The sequence below is a fragment of the Bison bison genome, unplaced genomic scaffold, assembly GCF_000754665.1.
Source record: "Bison bison bison isolate TAMUID 2011002044 unplaced genomic scaffold, Bison_UMD1.0 scf7180017864328, whole genome shotgun sequence".
NCBI lineage: Eukaryota > Metazoa > Chordata > Mammalia > Artiodactyla > Bovidae > Bison > Bison bison.
Window position 1 is genome coordinate 4,727,541 of NW_011494900.1, and position 15,746 is coordinate 4,743,286.

Below are 15,746 nucleotides of genomic sequence, written 5' to 3' on the forward strand. Positions count from 1 at the left end.
GCAGAGGGCCTATCAGAAGGACCCCAGCAGGGACTGGCACAGGGGAGAGCACACCTCGGAAGTCGATGACATCATCACCACCTTTGACAGCAACGTGGATACCAACTGCCAAGAGCAGCCTGATGAGCAGGTGGCTATGGTTGACTTTAAGAAGAGGACCTCAGAAAACTCAAAATATCACTTGCCAGAAAAGAAGCCTCTGGCCTGTAAAGGGCTTCCACCAATCAGAACACAGAGCCTCCCACCCATCACCCTGGGCCATAACTTCCTGACAGCCTCCCAGGGGGCCACTTCCCATGCTGGCCTGAGCTCTGGTACTCATCATGCGGCTCAGCAATCTCAGAAAAGCCGAAGTGAGCAAGATTTGTTGAATAACAGAACTGGCTGCCAGGCATTGCTAGATAACCCTTGGAAAGGTGATTCTCACCCGGTGTTCTATAAAGCCTGGACTATGTCTTCATCTGACAAGCTGCTAGACAGGTTGCTCACCAGCAGATCTGGCCACCAGGAAGTATCAGGGCCCCCACATCTTCCTCATCTACATAATCCTTCATCAGGTAATGTCCTTCCTCATTCCTGACAGATTCTGTACAAGAAACATGTCATACAGGCCTGAGTGAGGAGGGAGAGTAGATAGCTTGGAGGACTTCCCTTTAGTCCACTGGATTCAGGGTATCTAGGCTATGTAAGGAGAAGGAAGTGGCAACCCACTCCAGTGTTCTTGCCTGGAGAATCCCATGGACGGAGAAGCCTGGTAGGCTGCAGTCCATGGGGTCGCACAGAGTCGGACACAACTGAAGCGACTTAGCAGCAGCAGCAGCAGGCTATGTAAACAGTCTGCTTTTCCAACCTGAGGACAGTCATCAAGTAGAAGCATGTGCCTTCTCATCTTATCCCATCCCACCAAATATGTGTGGTGACTGGCAGGTTGGAGCAGGAATGTTATTATTTCCACCAGCAAGGATTCTTAAGCAGGGATCCTTGCCGATATCACCTACAAGGGGTTGATTTGTTTGTGTGACTGTTTGCTTTTAAATCAGGTGTTCAATGCCCACTCTGGGCCCACTGAACCAAAATTTTGGTGAGGCAGAAGGGAAAAGAGTAATGCCTTCCACGTGTATGAGTAGAAAGGGAACATTTCACACATTTATGGATCAAGACTCCAAACACGTCAAAGGATTGATTACCTGGCAGATTACCTGTGTCTGCCCGCAGCTATGTAGCCCCTCATCCGAAGCAAACTATGTTATTAATTTTTTGCTTGTCCTTCCGGAAGTATTTTATACATATTTAAGTATTTGTATATATACATATATATATATACATTTTAAATAAATAAGCACATCACACTAAAGAATCTATATTTTTGTACACATACAAGCAATATATATGTGTCTACTTTTCACCTGTTTAAACAAACATATCACACTAAAACTTTTATTTGTATTTTTTAAAATCACCCACAGGGGATTCTGAGGTACAGTGGAGACTAAGATCTATCGTTCTAAAGTGCAGGCTTCAGAACAGCTGCCAAAATCAGGTCATTACTATAACAGCTTATTTTGTTATGAAGTGAATTAATCACTAACATTTAAAAATCATGAAGTTTTTACATAAAAGTTTAAATTTCTAGCTTCTCTTGAGAAATTGAAAAATCCAGCAACACTAAACACAAATACCTTTTGGCAATAATTGGCTAGATCTGAGTAACCAGTATCCCTCTGGACACCACTTGGACATCACTGTCCCCAGTTTAGCCCAGTCCACACCACTCTCTAGTCTCTGTCCATGGAGTGTCTGTTGTTCTTTAACAATAAGTTTCTGTTGCTTTTCTTATAGTGGGGTTAAGAGGGAAAATGATATGTTTCTTGAACCCATGCTTCTTTCAAAAGTAGAAAAGTGAAAGACCAAGAGGGTGTATGTATATTTTAAGAACTAGATGAGATCAATATATCTTTAGAGGTAAGAACTATTCCTTCCCATTTAATATGCAGCATGAGCCTGGCTCTCCTCACTCATTTACACGTGCCTGGTGTCTGAAACCTGTGAGGCAGCGTAAGACTTCTCTCATACATATTCATTTGTATTTAAATGTATTTATTTGAATAAATACCTGACAGCTATTTCCTGAGAAGAACTTCCCGCAAGGTCTTACTTCCTCCTCAGAGCACTGGAGTGTGGGTAGTTTCCCTGTGTTCTGTGGAGGGGTAAGGAAGCAAAGATATTGGTTTGCTGTCTTTTAACACTTCGATGGCCTCCAGGGCCTTGACTCAGCCTGCTTTCTGGAGTTAGTCCTGTCCTGGCTAATATCTCCTTTTTAGGGAAAAAAAAATTTTTTTTTTTTTTTTTAAATTTTGAGTCTTGTTCTTTTTCTGTTCCCAGGACAGCCTGGGGCTGTTTTTTCTTTATCAGTTAGAATTGGTTCATCTGTTGTAACAGAAACCCAAAGTAACAGTGGTTTAAGCAACATAGAAGTTTATTCCTCTCATATGAAAGAAGTTGAACGTTATGGTTCCCAGTGCTTGGTGAACCATGATTGCTGGGGACCAGCCCCAGCTGATCCAGGGTATTTGAAGGAGAGACGGCCTAGGCGACTATTTATATGCTAATTAGAGATATAGAGAACAATAGAATGAGGATAGCTCAGTAGGAAAATTCAGTGGAGAAAAGAAGCTGAGTAGCTTGGTTTACGCGGGAGACCAATAAAACTTCAAGACAAGAAGTTTGCACCACTTACGTAGGCCGCAGGCGCCCTCTCGAATAGCGGAAGGTGCCTCACCTTAGACACCTTCTCGAGTGGGTCTTAGAAGCCCAGGCATAATTAGTAAGCGTGGTGGGTTCCGCGCTCCAGATGGAGACTCAGCTGGAAGTTAAAGGGAAGACCAAGCGCTGGTGAACAAGGCCCGTAGCTTTATTTTTAACAGGGGCTTTTATACCCTAAGTTACACATAGAGGATAATAGGGGATGCAAAGTCAGCAGTCTTTGATTCTTATCAAAAACCAAGGTTTCTTTCCTGCAAATTTATCGTATACAAATGGTTTAAGTGATTTACATCATCTTCTGGCCAGAAGGCCTACTAACATTTTATGACTCTTGACAAGGACTTATCAACAAAGACTTATTTTCTCTAAGAGTAATTATTTTAAGGTTTGGCACCATCTTCCAAAGATAAAATTGCATTCTTATAGGGCGGATGTGTAATGGGTTTACAACAAAGGAAAGAATTTATTACCTTAAGGGTCTAAAGTTACTAACACCAAGGCCACTACTTATTTTTTCTATATACCAACTATTAATTAATACACATTCAAGGATACAATTCAGGGGATGTGAAAACTTGGCAACAAGCATTGACTCATCAATGAAATCCTTTACTAGTTTATTCTGACAGTTTTTAACTCTCTGAGAGGCTCTAAGCTATTTGAATATCTTAAGCTTCCCGTGCCTCTGGAGGCTAGGAGACTGTAAACAACCGTATGCATAGCTGCAGGAGTCCGGGTAAACTTGTCAGGCGAGTTAGAGAGCCATCTGAGGGGTGTGGATTTAAACACTCCTAATTGCCCAGGAACTTTATTAATTGGAGCTGTAAATTAACTCTTTGACAGAGAGAGAGAGATGGTGGTAGGGGACAGCCCCCAGTAAAGTCAGAGGTGAGAGCACAAAGCAATAAAGTAGGCAGACTCTGGTTTTTTGGGGGAAAATGCTCGAGAATATCCAGGGGGACTCCTGAGGCTCGATCCCGCCTTTGCGTATGCCGAGCCTCCTTCCTCATGACCTTTGTCATGAGCAGAATGCCTCACCGGCTCCCCGCACATGATCCTTCCATTGGTATTCTCTACAACTTAACCTATGGCTTTCATCCTTTGGAGAAAGAGAAGGAGAAAGGAGAGAGGGGAGAGGAAAATGGATGTCCCCAAACTGAATTATCTCCCATTAATAAGTTATCTCCCATCGCTTCTAGGCCTTTTGGCTAAGATCAAGTGTAATAAGTTATTGACCATAAGTCCTAGAGTCTGCTCCCATCTCATTGGCCAGAACTTTGGTCACATGACTGCCTATCTGCAAGGGAGACTGGGAATTGTTGTGTTTTAGTTGATCACATGACTCTACCTCCAAAACTGGATTTTCATTTCTAAGAGAAATAAGGGAGTAGATATTGAATAGAGAATTCATAGATTCTGTCACATGTGCCATCTAAAACTTTCCGTATTTTGTAAAATAAAAGAAAATTCAATAAAGTTGGTTTTAGGATTGATTTCACTTTTCCAGTGAAGTAACTTGAAAAGTCCCTAGGGGCAGGAAAGCAGAAAAGAACTAGCAGAATTCTCCAAGGGAATGTTAAATGATTAGCTGTGCCTGGATCAAAGCTTTTATTTTTTTCAACCAATGTTTTTGAGTGCTGATTATAACTAGGAGCCGTTCTAGGTAACTGAGTCATGATAAGATAAATATCCCAAGAATCTTCAGTCTATAAATGAACTTTCAGGAACATGGATTTTTCTAAGTTGATTATACAACTCACTTTAAATTGATTTTCTTCTCATGTTTACATATGAAAATCATAAGGGTTTTAAATGGAAAGGACCCTAGTCTTCACTCATTCTTTAAATGATTATTGAGTGTCTATTATTATAATTTATCAAGAGGCAGCATATCCAGTGGTTAAGAGAAAAATTCTTTTTTTTTCTTTTTTTGGCTACCACATGGCTTATAGGATCTTAGTTCCCCAGAGAAGAACTGAACCCGGGTCAATAGCAATTAAAGACCTGAGTCCTAACCACTGGACCACCAGGGAATTCCCCGAGAGGTCTTTTAAAGTCACATTTTTGTTGTTGTTTTGTCAATAAGCCCTGGCTCTCTTTTACTTGCTGTTAATGAATCTCTCTAAACCTTTGTTTCCTCGTGTCAAAAATGGGACGAAATACCCAACTTTTAGGGTTGTGAATTGATAGTAAGGTTAAATAAATTGATACATTTATAATACTTAAAATAGTGACTTTAACATAGTACTATACAAATACACACAAATTTGTGGGCTTTTTTTAAAACTATGTGCCAGGCCCTACACTAAGCCCAGTGCCTTAGACACAAGCTATAGGTGATGACATTTAACTGCCTTTTTGCTCTCAGATCTAATCTCTTACTTCTAACTCTATTCTGTATCTCTGGAAACTATCCCTCCCAGGCTCCCTGGAAGCTGCCTCCAGGTACTTTTGCTAAAGTGCCAGGAGGCATTGGCAAGAGTACGAGCAGGAGAAAGAGAAAACCAGTGTAGTTCTCCTCAATGTCCCTCTGCTTCCTATGGAATTTCCAGTAGGGGTTTCACTCCTCCTACTTCCTCCACACAGCCCCTCACTTGTGGTTCTGGCTCCCACTAGCTTCTGGACCTTGGTAATACCAGCTTTTTCTCTTATACTCCAGACTAGAAGTGGTTGCATCCTCCTTCTGTGGTTAATTTCTGGATATCCTTTAACCTTGTCATCTGGCTTCTCAGCTTTTCCACCACCAGTATAACGAAATTTCCATATGAAATTGCCTCTCTTTCAGAGGCCTAAAGAGGTCTCCATTTTCCTGAATGAGCCCTGATGGATAAGGCAAGACATGTCATCTCTCTGAGCTACAATTTTCCTACTCTCTGGATACACAGTCTGGGGCCGTTTTGTTTCATGAAGGCCTTTCCAGTTATAATGTACATAGCCTAGAAAAGTTAAAACAACTTGTTCAGTCTTAACAACTAATGAGTGACATATTCATAACTTTAACCCAGATCTCCTAAGAAGTTACCACACAGCCTCTTGGTGGCTCAGAGGTAACAGTCCACCTGCAATGCAGGTAGATGTGGGTTCAGTCCCTAGGTTGGGAAGATCCCCTGGAGGAGGAGATGGCCACCCACTTCAGTATCCTTGCCAGGGACAATACCATGGACAGGGGAGCCGTCCACTGGGTCACGAAGAGTCGGGCTGCTCACATATACAATGGTGTGGAAGTGGTTCAGTCGCTAAGTCATGTCTGACTCTGCAACCCCATGGACTGTAGCCCGCCAGGCTCCTCTGTCCATGGGATTTTCCGAGCAAGAATACTGGAGTGGGTTGCTATTTCCTCCTCCAGGGGATCTTCCCGACCCAGGGATTGAACCCACAAAATAAGGGCTTCCCTTATTTCTGTCTTTATATCTCAAAGTCCAGTTGATAGCATGCTTACCAAATTATTTACGATGTGATTTTCTTAGAAACTACACCATCCTCCCCCAAAGAAAAATATTTCTGCCTTATGGATTTTATTTTTGCAAATATTTTTAACCCAATTTGAGTTTTTGTTTTTTTTTTTAATGACTACTGAAACTTCCAGACTACAGTTGGGAGAGTTCACTTAAGTGGTTTAAATTGTTAGTTTAGGCGGGTTGAAACTCAGCAGATTTCTGCACTGAGCTCCCATACTTGATGTGAAAACCTAATGTGGTAAAGCAATTGGGTACTATAAATCATGCCACTGCACCACTGGCTTGAACTTGGATCGTCTCTCTTCCCTGGATTTTTTCTTTTCCTGCCCTGGGTTTAGTAGAAATAATATGGGCTAGCAGTGATTACTACCGTTTGAATTCCTGGAAGCTAATATCCTGTGCTGACTTCAGCAACCCTGAACATTTAGCTGTAATGATTATTGCTTAACATTTATTGAGACCTGTCAATGGGCTAGATGGAGAGGATGGGGGATAAGGCACTTAACCAAAATGAGGGAATTTGGAGCACATCAGCTTAATTCATTGCAAGCAGCTTTCAGAGAAAATGGAACAGAGAGTTCTGTGGTATTTGCTACCAGCCTGGTTATTTACAAGTCATCACAAGGAACCTAAGAAAGTGCTTGCTTCCTTTCTCCCTCAAGAGAGAACTTTCTTCTCCAGAATTTTCTAGACTATCCCAGCAACAACTCCCTCTCCTCCCTGCATAGGTCTGATGTCATGACCACCACTGTTTAAACCCATCAGCAATGGGTTTAACCCACTCTAGTACTCTTGCCTGGAAAATCCCATGGACGGAGGAGCCTGGTAGGCTGCAGTCCATGGGGTCGCTAAGAGTCAGACACGACTGAACGACTTCACTTTCACTTTTCACTTTCATGCATTAGAGAAGGAAATGGCAACCCACTCCAGTGTTCTTGCCTGGAGAATCCCAGGGATGGCGGAGCCTGGTGGGCTGCCATCTATGGGTTCACACAGAGTCGGACACGACTGAAGCAATTTAGCAACAGGACAAAGGCCAGATTCTTCAGCTGGCAAAGTCCTCCCAAAGTAGCCTGGCCTCACTTACCTTTCTCAACTTCTGCACCTCCCATTTCAATCTTTCCCCCTGCCCGCTCCCCTTGAACAGTTCCTTGAATATCTCTAAGCTCTTGAGGAACCCATACCTTTTACTCTACGACGTCTTTGCCCGTGTTTCGTTTTGTTTTGCTTTTAACCTTTCATCCACTGAGTGCTTGATAGAGTCCTACAATCTTTTAAGAACCAACCCAAACTTGCCTCCTATGCAGAAGGCTCCTCACTGCTGTAGGACGTGTGGCCCGTTTTTACTATCCATCATGAAAGAATCCTTCCTCTGCCTTGTTAAGCCTTCTCAGGGGCAGTGAACCACAGACTTCCCCTTCAACAGCACTGCAGGAGAGGAGTTTTTAATCCCCATTTTAGAGATGAAGAAATTGGAGGATTGGAGTGGTTACCCCACCCGCCTAAGGTCATAAGGTAGCTAGGAAGTGGCAGAGCAGATGTTTAAGCAAGGTCTGTGGGATTCAAGACACACTGATCTCTCTGGGCCCTTCTTTCCTCTGTGATAGCTTCACAGCACTACTCATGGCCTTCAAAAGTACTTTATCTGTTTCTATTCCCATCAGCCACTTTGAACACCTTGCCTTCTCTTTGTACTCTAGTCTCTGGAATGCAAAGAGTTTGCAATAGATGAGTGCTGAATATATTTGTTATTATTATTAATCTTCATTCTCTTCTATTTCCTCATTTAACTGTGAAAATTTTTTCTGCCTTTTTATTCTAAGACAGTGGTCATCCTCCACAGGCTGGACACCCCTTGAAAGCTCCCGCAGCACAGATAGATCTTTAAACTATGCACATTCTACCTTGTTCTTCAAAACTGAGCAAAATGTCAGGGTGGCAAAAAGTTTAACTCTCCTCCCACCTCCTCCCAAATCACTGCTGAAGTCCGTCTCTGCCACTTCTCCCATCCTATCTATACCATTTTGGCCTCTAAGGAGGCAACATGGTGTGGATTTTAGGTCCAGACAGACCTGGGTTGGGTCCAGATTCTGTCACCTCCTGTCATATGACCTTGAGCTCCATTCAGAACTCCTCCAAATCACAGTGTCCTCATTTGGAGACTGGGCATGATAGTACCTCTCTCACAAGGGAAAGTGACTGTTAGGATTAAATGAGATTACATATATAGAAACTAGTCCAGTGCTTGACCACAGTAAGTGCTCAATAGTGTTACCCGTAATTATCATCTCATTTTTGGTTTTTCAAATTTCTGCTCCAGTGTTCATGGATAAATAATCGAATATGAGTTGATACAGGTTTTACTGTAATTCTACGCAGGAATTTTTTTTTAAAACAATGGCTTATGAGCTTCCCTCATGGCTCAGATGGTAAAAGCATCTGCTTGCAATGCAGGAGACCCAGTTCCATCCCTGGGTAGGGAAGATCCTCTGGAGAAGGAAATGGCAACCCACTCCAGTACTCTTGCCTGGAAAATTCCATGGATGGAGGAGCCTTGTAGGCTACAGTTCATGGGGTCAGACAGGACTGAGCGATTTCACTTTCACTTATGAGGTTATTTAACCTTCAAAGTTCAAAGGAATAAAAATATAAAGGCAAAATGTATGCCCAGGAGACTGGAAATTTTGCTTAATATTCATCAAATGACACTGTTCAGATGACCACCCCTAAAAATCTACCACTGGACTCACCGAAGCAGATAGGGGGTAGATCTTTTCCCCCTGTTCTAAGGACTGCTTTACCCAAACAGAAGACTTAAACCCTATGGGCCTCACTATAGTGACTCTTGTTCCTACTAGACTGCTAAGTAAAAGGTTCCTACTAGACTGCTAAGTAAAAGATCAAATGAATACATGCCCCACTCTCTAGGAGATCATATTTAAAAATGCCACATAGTAGCACTGTAATAATTGCTAATGTTTATTATTTACTTTATAAGCTAAATGCTTTACCTTTGTTCTCCTAGTTAATCTTTATAACAACTGGAAAAAACAGAAAGCTATTATCCACTTTTTACATATGAGGAAGTTGAGATTTAAAGAGAGAACATCACTTGCTCACGTTGGGAATTAAGCCTAACCCTGTCTGATCCTGTTGTTCTTGTTCATTCACTCAGTTGTGTCCAGCTCTTTGAGACCTCATGGACTGCAGCATGCCAGGCTTCCCTGTCCTTCACCATCCCTCAGACCTTGCTCAAACTCATGTCTATTGAGTCAGTGATGCTATCCAACTGTCTCGCCTGTCTTCATCCTTCATCCCCTTCTCCTGCCTTCAACCTTACCCAGCATCAGGGTCTTTTCCAATGAGTAGGCTCTTTGCATCAGGTGGTCAAAGTATTGGAGCTTCAGCTTCAGCCTCAGTCCCTTCAAAGAATATTTAGGACTGATTTCCTTTAGGATTGACTGGTTTGATATCCTTGTAGTCCAAGGCACTCTCAAGAGTCTTCTCCAACACCACAGTTCAAAAGCATCAATTTTTGGTGCTCAGCCTGCTTTATGGTCCAACTTTCATATCCATACATGTCTACTGGAAAAACCATAGCTACAGACCTTTGTTGGCAAAGTAATGTCTCTGCTTTTTAATATGCTGTCTAGATTGGTCATAGCTTTTCTTCCAAGGAGCAAGCGTCTTTTAATTTCATGGCTACAGTCACCATCTGCGGCGATTTTGGAGCCTAGAAAAATAAATACTGTCACTGTTTCCATTGTTTCCCCATCTATTTGCATAGAGTGATAGGACTGGATGCAATGATCTTAGTTTCCTGAATATTGAGTTTTAAGCCAACTTTTTCATTCTCCTCTTTCATTTTCATCAAGAGGCTCTTTAGTTTTTCTTCATTTTCTGCCATAAGGGTGGTGTCATCTGCATATCTGAGGTTATTGATATTTCTCCCGGCAATCTTGATTCCAGCTTGTGCTTAATCCAGCCCGGCATTTCTCATGATGTACTCTGCATACAAGTTAAATAAGCAGGGTGACAGTATACAGCCTTGACTTACTCCTTTCCCAATTTGGAACCAGTCTGTTCTTCCATGTCCAGTGCTAACTGTTGCTACTTGACTTGCATACAGACTTCTCAAGAGGCAGGTCAGGTGGTCTGGTATTCCCATCTCTTGAAGAATTCTCCAGTTTGTTGTGATCCACAGAGTCAAAGGCTTTGGCATAGTCAATGATCAGAAGTAGATGTTTTTCTGGAACTCTTTTGCTTTTTCTATGATCCAACAGATATTGGCAATTTGATCTTTGGTTCCTCTGTCTTTTCTAAATCCAGCATGAACATCTGGAAGTTCACAGTTCATGTACTATTGAAGCCTGGCTTGGAGAATTTTGAGCATTACTTTGCTAGTGTGTGCAATGAGTGCAATTGTGTGGTAGTTTGAGCATTCTTTGGCATTGCTTTTCTTTGGGATTGGAATGAACACTGACCTTTTCCAGTCCTGTGGCCACTGCTGAGTTTTCCAAATTTGTTGGCATATTGATGCAGCCCTTTCACAGCATCATCTTTTAGGATTTGAAATAGTTCACCTGGAATTCCATCACCTCTACTAGCTTTGTTTGTAGTAATGCTTCCTAGGCCCACTTTACTTCACATTCCAGGATGTCTGGCTGTAGGTGAGTGGTCACAGTATCGTGGTTATTTGGGTCATGAAGATCTTTTTTGTATAGTTCTTCTGTGTATTCTTGCCACCTCTTCTTAATATCTTCTGCTTCTGTTAGGTCCATACGATTTCTGTCCTTATTGAGCCCATCTTTGCATGAAATGATCCCTTGGTATCTAACTTTCTTGAAGAGATCTCTAGTCTTTCCCATTCTATACGTTTTCCTCTATTTCTTTGCATTGATCACTGAGGAAGGCTTTCTTATCTCTCCTTGCTGTTCTTAGGAACTCTGCATTCAAATGGGTATATCTTTCCTTTTCTCCTTTGCCTTTTGCATCTTTTCTTTTCTCAGCTACCTGCCTCAGGCAACCATTTTGCCTTTTTGCGTTTCTTTTTCTTGGGGATGATCTTGATCACTGCCTTCTGTACAATGTCATGAACCTCCGTCCGTAGTTCTTCAGGCACTCTGGATGTAATCCCTTGAATCTATTTGTCACTTCCACTCTATAATTGTAAGGGATTTGATTTAGGTCATACCTAAATGGTCTAGTGGTTTTTCCCTACTTTCTTCAATTTAAGTTTGAATTTGGCAATAAGGAGTTCATGGTCCGAGTCACAGTTAGCTCCCGGTCTTGTTTTTGTTGACCGTATAGAGCTTCTCCATCTTTGGCTGCAAAGAATATAATCAATCTGATTTTGGTATTGACCATCTGGTGATGTCCATGTGTAGTGTCTTCTCTTGTGTTGTTGAAAGAAGGTGTTTGCTATGACCAGTACGTTCTCTTGGCAAATCTCTGTTAGCCTTTGCCCTTCTTCATTTCGTACTTCAAGGCCAAATTTGCCTGTTACTCCAGTTATCTCTTGACTTCCTACTTTTGCATCCCAGTCTCCTAACTTTTGCATTCCAGTCCGCATGTGTTTAATAAATGTTTAATGTTCAGAGAAAAATCAGTGCTTGTTGATTTCTCTGATGTAAGTACTCCCACCATTGCTGATGTCAAGCCACTAAGTGTGATGTCAACCATCTCACAAAATTCCTGAAAATTGGTATGCACAGCTCCAGCATAGCACTACTGGTCATTTAAATGATATATTCCAGGTCTCCAAAATGCTTTCATTTACCTCTCATCTTCCATCTCATGATTCTCAATCCTGGATTCATATTAGAATCACCTGGAAGCTGAAACAAATCTAGCATCCTATCCAGCCCCTGAGATACTCATTTAATCAATGTGGTTGGTGTTTAGTCAGAGTAGCATCTTTTTTTTTTTTTTTAACTCCTCAGATAATTTCTCAGTGCAGCCAGGACTGAGAAACACTGATCTTGAAGATTATGTCCTACTCATCACCCACTCTTCAACACAGATTCACGAATACACGATACATTAATACCCTATTTTATTTTTCAAACTTTTAAGTTTTGTGCAGTATATGACCAACTGAGCTTGGTTTTTTGTTTTTTAATTTGTATTTATTTTGGCTGCACTGGGTGTTTGTTGCTTTGTTGGAGTTTTCTCTAGTTGCCATGAGTGGGGTCTAGTCTTCATTGCAGTGCGCTTGCTTCTCTTTGCAGCAGCTCGTCTTGTTGCAGAGCACAGGCTCTAAGTGTGGGTTTCAGTAGCTGCAGCACACAGGCTCAGTAGTTGCGACTCCCAGGCCATAGAGTGTGTGGCCTCAGTTTGCTCTAGAACTCAGGCTCAGTGTTGTGGCGCCCAGCCTTGATTGCTGCGGAGCATGTGGAGTCTTCCCTAACCAGGATTCAAACCCATGTCCCCTGCCTTAGCAGGTGGATTCTTATCCACTGTGCCACAGGCGAAGTCCCTAATTGTGCTTGTTTATAATTTTTTTAAAGCTAGTTTACTCAAGAAATGATTTTGGATACATTTTTCCTTTCACTTAAATGGTGACTGGCATGTGATAGAAACGGAATATGGTGTAGTTATTTTGTTGTTAACATCATAAATTTCACGATCTATAACAACTTGTATGATTCTCTAATCCACTGGATTTTATAATTTGCACTTGGTTGAGTCTCAAATGATTGACGCAAATTATGTTTGTCCCCAGGACAAAATTTTCAGCATCTGTCCCCAAACAGACCCAAAATCAGGGATCTTCCTTATACTCGGAACAACCTAGCTCCCCTACCAGACCAAAAATGTAAGTATTTTCAATCTTCCTCAGCTTCCTTTGCAAATAGTAGTGCTGTTATTAGGACTAAATGTTATTTCGGTTTACTTTCATTTTTCCAAGAGAACATCAAGTACCAAAACTTGAAAATTATAGGAAAATAGACTAGAGACAGTCTTTAAAGCTCCATCCAAAATGGTAATGCTTATTTAAAAGAAATACTTGCTTCCTTGAGGAATTTTTATGTTTGGACTATAAAGACAATAACAGAAGTTTATTTTGCTATGTACTATTTAATGTCTTTAATGCTTCAAAAATTATTCTAAGACTGGCTTCCTGGCATTGTTTTCCTTACTATGTTGGACAGATAGAAATGTGTGTTACCTCTGTACTCACAGGCTCTGCAGTCCTTGGCAGAAAGGAATAATCAAGTATAATGTTCATCAGGTTTACTTTTGGCATTATTTTATACAAAACTTCTCACAATATAAACTGTTAATATATTCTATTCACCAAGTGATCAAGTTTGCCTGTGTCTAAGTGTTATCTGGGGTGCTTGTTATAAAATGGATTCCAGGGCCCCACGCTCAGAAATTCTGAGTTTGTGTATGCTTATGTCTGTACTCTGAGACAGTGTAGATTAGAAAACTGATTCAGAGAGGTCACATGACTCACCCATTATTATTTAGGCAGTAAGTTGCAGAGGTACAGGATACTGAGTCAGCTGCTTCAAGAAACAAATAATACTCACTGGATTCTAATTTCCTTTCTTCCTGTTCTTCCTATCCCAACACACTGGTTTATAACACGTGCACAGGCACTCGCATGCACATGTACACATATACTCTCTACATCATCTTAATTGCAGAGATTAGATGATTTAGAAGCTGCTTTATTTAAGACAAGTCCCTTACCCTTTCTTTACTTCAGTTCCTTCAGCCTGTAAGAGTGGTGCCACCTGATAAGATTGCTGAGAGGATTAAATGAGGTGACACATGCAAAATCCTTGGCAACCATTTGCACAGAGTAAATATCCAATATATCTTTTCTGCCCCAGACGGCAGTTCAAATGGGACAAGTCAAGAGTTCTAGAACCTTTTAGTTAAGAACCAAGAACCATGGGGTCTTAGGACAACTCTGTCTTTTTTTTCGGATAAGGAAAGGGAGAAGTGGAGATTGTCCAAAGTCACACACAGACTTAGTAGCAGAAACCAAGACCTCTTTCTTGACAGATTATTTTCCTTGCCCTTACTAATTTGTCTAAAGAGAGAGTTTTGGATGGTGTGAATTCAATCACTGAATGAAATTCAAGTCTGACCTTGTCTTTAAGCAGAAATGTAGTCACAAAGACATCTAAGGAAAGAGTCGCTTAGCCTTAAATCCAGTATGGCCTAGAGAAGCCAAAGAGAGGGGATTTTCTTTGGCAGAGCCCAGCAGCTTTGCTTTTCATGATTAAATTTAAGGAGACAGGAAAAGATAAAGATCTTTGACCAACTATAGCTCTATGAAAAAGAAATGGAAAGGTACAGCGCCTGTCCTGAAAGAAACCTGAGAACCTTTTGAGGTTTGCATAAAAGCACAGTACAAACATCTTGGGGCTTATTTAGGGCCTTGTGCTGACTTGGCTTTCAAGGGCTGCTCCACCCAAGGAAAAGAGAACTTTGCCAGGCACGCACAGTCTGATCATGTTTTCACCAAACTCAGCCCCACCTCGTATTGCACATATTTGACTTCCCTGACTGGAGCTTCCTAGGTTGCTCCAGTGGTAAAAAACCTGCCTGCCGATACAGGAGACATAAGAGATGCAGATTCAGTCCCTGGGTCAGGAAGATCCCCTGGAGATGGGCATGGCAACCCACTCCAGTATTCTTGCCTGGAGAATCCCATGGACAGAGGAGGCTGACAAAGAGTCAGACACGACTGAAGCAACTTGGCATGCACACACAACATCCCTGACTACGTGTAAGCTTGATAGGCAGATACACATGACTATCTCCTGAAGTTAAGCTCTCTGCAAGAAAAACTTCTTAGAAGCGCCTGTATTCCTTCAGATATAACACAGTTCTTCTACCACCATTCCATTCCTAAGAGAAGATAACCCTGAAAGTCTTTCCTTCTATTCTTTCCTCCCAGTTCTGTCTGGAGAACCTCTACGGACCAACCGAGTGCTTCCTGCTATTCCAAGCCAGCGGGGACACAGTCCACCAGCTGAAGAGAGTGAAAACTCTGCCAGTTCCACCAATGATGAAAACTAGCTATGGGTCACTGATTGTGAAAATATAGACAAGATCTATTTTCAACTGTCAAAGAACAAGATTACTCTAGTTCGTAAGAACAAAGACTGATCTAGTAAATTGCATTCTATAAGCCATTCATGGTTTTATAACTCAAAGTTCTCTGTTCCGCATAAGCACTTAGAATCTTTGATTGTGTATATATTGTAAGTCTGTGAGTTTCTGTGACCTCTACAAGCCTAAATAAAAAGTCACAGTATATTATCAGCAGGGAACCTTAGTTATGTTTGGTTTGTTTTGTGGCATGTTTGCTGATTTTTTTTTTTAATGATTTTCTGTTTTTAAAAAATGTATGCTTTGCTGAATAAAAAAGAAAGCACATTCCACATGTGTTATTTACATTGATTGCAATCCCACTTTGGGTTAACAAAACTTAATTAAAATTAAAACAGTAAATTTCTTTCATCAGTCAGTGTTTATGGCTTTTAAGTGTACAATCATCTA

General features: G+C 41.4%; 1 protein-coding gene across 1 annotated transcript in view; it reads left to right on the top strand.

Moving 5' to 3' along the window:
* ANKRD55 (ankyrin repeat domain 55) overlaps positions 1-15,534 on the top strand; it is a 111,558-nt gene extending 96,024 nt beyond the window's left edge. The window contains exons 11-13 of the mRNA XM_010853499.1: positions 1-557; positions 12,946-13,038; positions 15,142-15,534. Of these exons, the coding sequence (XP_010851801.1) occupies positions 1-557; positions 12,946-13,038; positions 15,142-15,263 (772 nt within the window). The 3' untranslated portion in view covers positions 15,264-15,534. The remainder of the gene's footprint in view (positions 558-12,945; positions 13,039-15,141) is intronic.
* The last annotated feature ends 212 nt before the right edge of the window (positions 15,535-15,746 follow it).